General features: G+C 49.3%; 1 protein-coding gene and 1 long non-coding RNA gene across 2 annotated transcripts; one reads left to right on the top strand and one right to left on the bottom strand.

Annotated features, from left to right (window-relative positions):
• Positions 1 to 441: 441 nt before the first annotated feature.
• On the bottom strand, positions 442 to 2,048 carry LOC134514141 (uncharacterized). Its single transcript, XR_010070665.1, has 3 exons — positions 1,963 to 2,048; positions 1,642 to 1,735; positions 442 to 602 (listed from the first exon to the last, which is right to left on the bottom strand). It is a non-coding gene; the product is annotated as an uncharacterized LOC134514141 (long non-coding RNA).
• A 1,064-nt stretch (positions 2,049 to 3,112) lies between these two features.
• Positions 3,113 to 6,900, top strand: GSC (goosecoid homeobox). The gene is made up of 3 exons (XM_063332614.1): positions 3,113 to 3,458; positions 3,650 to 3,909; positions 4,295 to 6,900. The coding sequence occupies exons 1-3, from the start codon at positions 3,113 to 3,115 to the stop codon at positions 4,445 to 4,447; spliced, it is 759 nt and encodes a 252-aa protein (XP_063188684.1). The 3' UTR covers positions 4,448 to 6,900.
• Positions 6,901 to 7,237: the final 337 nt, after the last annotated feature.

Below are 7,237 nucleotides of genomic sequence, written 5' to 3'. Positions count from 1 at the left end.
GTGCAGTGTTTACTTTATTTCATACCTAACAGCTTGTTCTGCCCGGTGCTCTGCTCCTCTTTAGATCTCTCTTGCAACCCATGCTGTGACTACCCTCCAGTAACAAACAATTGCTTAGCAACACTATGCAGCACAATTTGCTTGCGTTTCATTTGTTATTACAATTTCATCCCGACATTGTGTGACAGCTGATTGTTTGCTTAACGCAATTCCCCGTTTGCGAAGTTAGCGGAGAGCGGGGTGTTGAAATGAGAAACTCCGAGGGCAGGTTTGGCGAGGCGGGTATCAAAAACTGGGGGGGTGTTTCACGGCAAGGCTACTAAGATTACAAGAAAACAAAAAGAGAACTTCCCCGCGGGGGTGACAAGTTATTTGAAAAAAAAAATAATAAAAAAAAGATATTTAAATTAGGAATAAAGGTAAGCGTTGCAGCGTGGTGGATCATCCTTCAGCAGAACATTCCCGATGGAAAAATCTCGTTGGGAAGCCGAGCGGTTCGGCACAGCCCGGGCGGTACGTGCCGCGGGGGTGCCGCGGATGCCCCCGGGGGTGCCGCAGCTCCCCCACCGATGCCCACTCTTGCCCCGCGGTGCTGCTTTCACCTGGAAGAAGCCGGACAGGCGCGGAGGTGAAACCCTGCTTCAAGAGATGCTAAAGCACCCAAGAAATCGGCCCCGGCGGGACTCCAGCGGGGATGCTCTGTTCCCGGAGGGGCGGTGATCTGGGGGCAAAGTGTTGTTCCCGCATCCCGCATCCCCCGCTCCGTGGGGAGCGCTGCCCTGTGCCGCCGACCCAGCCCGGCCGGGAGATGCGGGGGGCTCCCCGACGAGACCCCTCCAGGGCATCCTCGGAGGAGTTATTCCCCGTCCTAGCCGGCCGCTGTCGGCATCCCCTCGGGCCTGGCTCCCTCCCGGGGGCTCCCAGCCCGGCTTGGCTGCCCCGAAGCCCCTCTCACCGCCGGGAGCTGCAAAGGCCACCGGAGAGATGCTGCCGCGCACCGCAGCGGAGCCGCTAAGGACGTGAACCAGCATCCCGATGGCGGAATTAAGCAGCGCTGCTGCTCCGCGCGTCCCTCTGCCCAGAAAATGACTTACCAAAAAAAAAAACAACCCCCAACCCAACAAACCAGCCCAAAATTCCCTCCCAAACCCAGCCCCAAACAAACAATCAAAAAATAAATAAAACCCTCAGAAGAACAACATCAGAAAAATCCCAATTCTAACTAAAAAAAAAAAAAACTAAACCCAAACAATCCTCTCTCAAATAGTTTCACTTTACATTAAATTCGCAAAATTTGCACGAAGCTCAGGTCTAAATGCCGAAGGCGGAAAGAAATTGATCGGGAAATTAATTGAAGTAAATGAAATTATGCTAGTAATTAATCGCGTCGCGATGTATCAATAAAGTGAGAATTAAGTCCTGGAGTTCTTTTCCTTTAACGTTCATACCAGCCTTTTGCTAGAAATAGGGTTTTGGTTTAGATCATTCTCAGATGCAGTTTTAAATCCTGAAGTATCGAGGAAAGGAAGGATAAAGTGCGAGTAAGCGCTAACGAGGATATTCTTTGTTGACGAAAAATAATGTGTTCCTCGTAAACGGACCCTAATGGCTTGTTTTCATTTCATGCGTACAATTTCCTACCTTCTTTGATGGAAGGTTGATGGGGTAAATAGTCTAATCTTATTCAGTTCACCTCCTGTGGATTCCCAGTGACAGTCGTGACAGACGAAGTATTCTGCAAATCACAAGAGCCAGCTACCAAGAGAGCCAAACGTCTTAATAGGGAGTTTTAGGGACTTAAAACTGCTCCATTTTAAATTCACGGAACATGCAAAATATAAAGTTCTCCGTACCATTGCAACTCTAAAAGCCCTGTTTTCTAAGCTAGAAAAGGAAAGTTTCTTTCTTAAAGAGAAAAGAAAAAGGTACCAGGATGGAACAGAAGCAAATCGGAACACCTACCAGACCCGGGGATTTGAGATGGCACGGGTCTTTAACATTTCCACCTCCTGGCTTGTTTAAAAATAAAAAGTGATACCTGTCTGGATCTGAATCTGTTAAAAAGAAGGGAAAAAAAAAAAGTTTACAACATTCACGTGTTCTAGTTCCGCCAGGTGATCTAGGAAAAGAGAGAAAAAAAAATAAAATAGTTCATTTACTCAGTGAAGATGTTATTGCTTCACCGCACAAAGCTTAAATCAGAGGAACGCGTTCTCCTCAGCGCCCTTTCGGTTCTTCGAGCTGGGGGACGCAAGACTCAAACCCTGCTACAGAAACACTTGGAGAGGTGGACTGCATGGCTGTATCGCAGTTTATTTTTTTTTTTTTAAAGCGCTTCTTAACCAATTCGAAGCATAAATAATGAATCTGAGCTTCAGACAGAGGAAATCGCACCCGCTAATGTGAACTAACACGAGCAAAGTAGGTGCATAATAGACAAGGCTAGGAGCTGCTAACCACTTCTGCACAATGGCATTAATAAGATTAACCTGGGCAATTAGCCGGTGCAGCAGAGATCAAGCCTAAATCTGGGGCCTTTCAAAAAAGCCCACTAATGGAAAGGATTACGTTAATTTCATTAATTCTCAATACACAGACCCGGGCTCCTTTCACTCCTTTGTGTAACCCCCACCTCTTCCCCACCAAAAAGGGGGAAGGGAAAAAAAAAAAAATCAAATCTGGTTTTGTTTGTCATCTGCATATTACCAGGAACTAAATCCAGGATGACGTCGCCTGGGTATAAAAAAGGGAAGAGGTTCAGATGGATTATACTCCGAGCAGCCCTCTGGGTTGAGATCAGTAAACAGGCGAGAGTTGAGGGGGGAAAGTTCCAGGGGTGGATCCTGCGCGCACAGACACACACACACACACGCACAGACACACACGCACACTCTGCCCGCAAGCTGCCCTCGGAAAAAGCTCCGCTCTTCTCGCTCCGATCCCATTTTAAAATTTCTCCGAAAAGTTTCGATTTCGTGTGTCTCCAGCCTTCCCCCCCCCTCCTTTCCCTTCCTTCCCCCCCCCCCCCCCTTCCACCACCCTCCCTCCCTCCTCCTCCTCCTCCTCCTCCTCCCGGCCGGTCCCGCTGCCCTGCCCCGGCACGGTTTGGGGCATGCCTGTGAGCATGTTCAGCATCGACAATATTCTGGCGGCCAGACCTCGCTGCAAGGACTCGGTACTGCTGCCCCCGAGCGCCGCCGCCGCCGCCGCCCCCCCCGTCGTCTTCCCCGGCCTCCACGGGGACTCGCTCTACGGCGGTTCCTCCGACTACGGCGGATTTTACTCGCGGGCGGTGGCACCCGCCTCCGCCCTGCCGCCGGCCGTCACCGGATCCCGGCTGGGCTACAACAACTACTACTACGGCCAGCTGCATGTGCCGGCGTCTCCCGTGGGCCCTTCGTGCTGCGGGGCCGTTCCCCCCCTGGGCGCCCAGCAGTGCTCCTGCGTCCCCCCCGCAGGTAAGGCGGCCCCGAGTGGGACAGGGAGGACGGGTTTTTCCTTTGTTGCCGCAGCCGCGGGGCAGGAGGGGGATGTGGGGGGACCTGGTGGCCCTCGGCGGGGGGGGGGGTTCGGGGAGGTGGTGGTGTTGGTAGGGGGTGAGCAGCGATCTCATGCGAAGCCTGTCCTCGTCTCGTCTGTCTGTCCGTAGGTTACGAGGGCACTGGGTCAGTCTTGATGTCCCCTGTTCCCCATCAGATGTTGCCCTACATGAACGTGGGCACTTTGTCCCGGACGGAGCTGCAGTTGCTGAACCAGCTGCACTGCCGCAGGAAAAGGCGGCATCGGACTATCTTCACTGACGAGCAGCTGGAAGCGCTGGAAAACCTCTTCCAGGAAACGAAGTACCCAGACGTGGGCACCAGGGAACAGCTGGCCAGAAGGGTGCACTTAAGAGAGGAAAAAGTGGAGGTATTTTGCTTGCCTTTCACCCCCCCTCTTCCACTCTCTCCCTTTCGCATTTAAACGCCCTGGGAGCGGAGGTACCTCGGTGCGGCTCCGCTGGCGGCGGGGAGAGCAATGGGTTTTGCGGGGTGGGTGGTAGGGAAAAATGAAAGTTGTTGTTGTTATTATTATTATTATTAATTTCCAAGCGCCCTTCTGGGGGCAGCTGGCCGAGCCGATCACACGGCTGCGAGCGAATGCCGAGAGGCGGCCGTGGCTCCCGGAGGGGCTCAGCCTTTCCCACCCGAGCGGCTCCGGGCGACGCAGGGCTTCGGCGGGACGGGGGTCAGGCTGTGACTTTGCCTATTTTTATTTTTATTCCCCCTCCCCTAATAATTTCATTTCTTCACAGGTTTGGTTCAAAAACCGCCGGGCAAAGTGGAGGAGGCAAAAGCGATCGTCTTCGGAGGAGTCGGAAAACGCACAAAAATGGAATAAAGCGTCTAAAACGTCCCCGGAGAAGAGACAAGAGGACGGGAAAAGTGACTTGGACTCCGACAGCTGATAACTCGCGGGGGGGGGACATTTCCCGTGGACTGTCGGATACGCTCCAAAGGATGCTACTAATCTTGCACAAGCTCTGCCTTGTTGGGGGGGGGGGGGGGATATATCTGTATATAATGTACAGTGCCCCGAGTTGATTTCGTGTAAATAAAACGCGTTGCGGAGGTATTGCACAGGTAGACGGCGGCGCGTTTGTTCCCCCCCCACCCCGGGGCCGCGGCGAGAGGGGAGAGGAGAGCGGCGGTGTCCCCCTCCCCGGGGACCAGGGGTGGCTTTGCCGGCCCGGTTACTTATTTAACGAGGCTTCGCCAAGTTTGGGAGCAAGCGGAGGGACAGCCCCTCCAGGTCTACCCCATATCCAGAGGCTTGTCCCCCCAGGGAGCGCCGGCGAGCGGCCCCCCCGCCGGTCCTGTCCCGCTGGCCCAGCCGGCCTGGAGGCGATGCCCGGAGGAAATATTTGCAAATCCGGCCTCGCACTTTTCACTCCTCTCTCGTTTCCCCGCGCTTTTCTCTCCCTCTCCCTGCAGTTACGCCTTGTCGAGGTTTCCAAAGCGTTTGTCTTTTGATTCCCCGCTTAGAAAAGCTGTCTCGCTCCATCGGTGTTTAAAATGGCTATTAATAAGTTTCAGCCACTATCAGATGAATTACGCATAAAGGGAGGTACGAGCCCTCGTGTGCTGCTCCAGGGGATGTTTCACAAGAAGTTGCTAATGGATGTTTTCTCCCCTTTGAGGCAGCACCTTTGCAATTAGGAAAGCCGTGACAGCCTGGGCTCGTTCTACTCTCCCCTCTATGAGGGCCTCGTAAAAGTGACGTCTGTTCCCCCTGTAAAATTCACATTCATTTTCCTTGTGCTTTTTTCTCCTGTGACTCCCCGACTCCTGGTGCTCGTCCCTTCAGAGCAGAACTACTGCAGTTTCCCCATGTTGTCTTGTTTAGAGAAACTTTTCCCTCTCCTTGTCTACAAAGACTGTCTATAAATTTAAAACAAATGACCTGAAGGTGTAAAGCCAACGCAGATAACCTCTGGCTGGAATTCTTCATGCTGTGCCTTTCATTCAGAAATTAAGTGGTAATGAGCTGATTCTCCTTAATTACAGCCAATGCCTAAACTCACCTGTATCTATTCAGCTCGTCTAGCACAGACAAGAAATTGGTCTGTAGAAATGTGCTCACCATTGCTTCCAGTGACACTAGAAAGGGTTGGCTGCTGTGTTGCTTGTCCTTGTGCTTTTTCTCCCTTTCCAGCTATATCCAGCTTTTTGCGGGTATTGTAGCGTGGTGCGTATTGCAGGTGTTAGTGCGATGGAGCGAATCTCAGTACCTGTCTGCTCAGATAATGTACCCGTGTTTCCTCATAGGTGTGGTATCTCTCTCTCTGAGCAACCTCTCTCCATACCAAGAGGTAGGAACAGCTGCCGTGGAAGAAATTAAGTGTGGTTTTGTGTGAGTCAGTCCTTTAGGGGGCTTACAGTTTCATAGTTACTGCTCTCTTGAACAAGAAAAGATTTTTAGCCTCTTTTGTTCCTTAGCACAGCAGAGGAGGAAGGGAAAAAGCAAACTTCTCAATGGATTCTTCTTCTTGGATATATATAATGGTTTGGCTCTACTGAGCTATTGCATTTTGGAGACGCTACCCTATTGCTACGACGTGTATATGATCTCTGTAAACTGTATTGAATTACAACCCAGGAGCACTGAAAATTAGTTTTCAAATTACTGAAAATTATCTTTCAAAAGAAGTGTTTTGTTATGCTATATTCAGGAAGTCTCACTGAGTGGAATTTTAATGTCATCTCCTCTGTATTTAGTCATTGTTAGGTTTTAAAGTGCATACTTGATTTGCAAATAAAAGCCAGGTCTAAGGATAATATTGCCCAGGATTTTGCAAGTGCTTATATATTTTCTTTACTTCCCATGTATAAATATCCTTAGTGCCACACTGGGAGCTTGGTAGGGTTTCGTTTTGTTTTGTTTTGCATTTTTGTGTGTGGAGTGGTAATTTTGGAAGTCACTATTAAGGATTTTAGCCTGCATAGTTCAATGTGGGAGTTAAACTGGATATGGGTTTGCAAGGGGTGGGCTTTAAATATTTTTTTGATAAGCAATACTAGTTACTTAAGGTTGTAGTCCACACCTTCGGAGGTTTTTAGACTTTTCCAAAGGGAGCAAGGCGCTCAAGAACTGCGGAAGCTCCAGGTCACCAAATGTGCAAATTTATGGATTTATTTAGAACTTTTTGTTCTGTGGGAGTGTGGGATGTGATGTAACAATCAAAACCTTGTGATCCAAAACATGCTTTCTGTGCATGGGATTGTGATGAAGTCACCACTGATTGCTTTAAAATCATGTTGTACCTTAGTCTGAGTTAATTTTTGATTTGACTATAAACTCTTGATTACCATAAGCTTCATCTTGCAGTCACTGGTATCAGTTCTTAATACTACATGTAGATGCAGAGCTATTAGAATTGTTAATATCACTTTAAAATCTAATTGAAAAGCAATTTTGCTCTTGACCTAAAAGCTTTAGATGACTTACTAAAAATGGTGCTTTTGCCATTAGACACTAGGAGTATCTAATTCTTCTTCTCATGAGTATTTGAAAACCTAAAGGCTTCATTCTCCCTTGTTTTACACTGCAAAATCAGATCCTATGCAGTCTGGAAGAGAAAAACTGAAAAGTAGTGAGAAGATGACATCGAAAAGATCAAGAAAGTAGAAAACTAAATGCCTGAAAGCATGAGGACGACTATAATAAGAAGATTTCTCATTCACTCATGCTGTTTGGT

Source organism: Chroicocephalus ridibundus, chromosome 4, assembly GCF_963924245.1.
Source record: "Chroicocephalus ridibundus chromosome 4, bChrRid1.1, whole genome shotgun sequence".
Lineage (NCBI taxonomy): Eukaryota > Metazoa > Chordata > Aves > Charadriiformes > Laridae > Chroicocephalus > Chroicocephalus ridibundus.
Note: the sequence above shows the minus strand (reverse complement) of the source record. Positions and strands in the feature narration are given on the sequence as shown.

What these genes read in the sequence shown, in the direction of transcription:
- GSC (XM_063332614.1), top strand. Translation starts at nt 3,113, where the DNA reads ATGCCTGTGAGCATGTTCAGCATCGACAATATTCTGGCGGCCAGACCT. An exon ending in CTCCTGCGTCCCCCCCGCAG is followed by an intron (nt 3,459 to 3,649) that starts GTAAGGCGGCCC and finishes GTCTGTCCGTAG; the next exon opens with GTTACGAGGGCACTGGGTCA. An exon ending in TAAGAGAGGAAAAAGTGGAG is followed by an intron (nt 3,910 to 4,294) that starts GTATTTTGCTTG and finishes ATTTCTTCACAG; the next exon opens with GTTTGGTTCAAAAACCGCCG.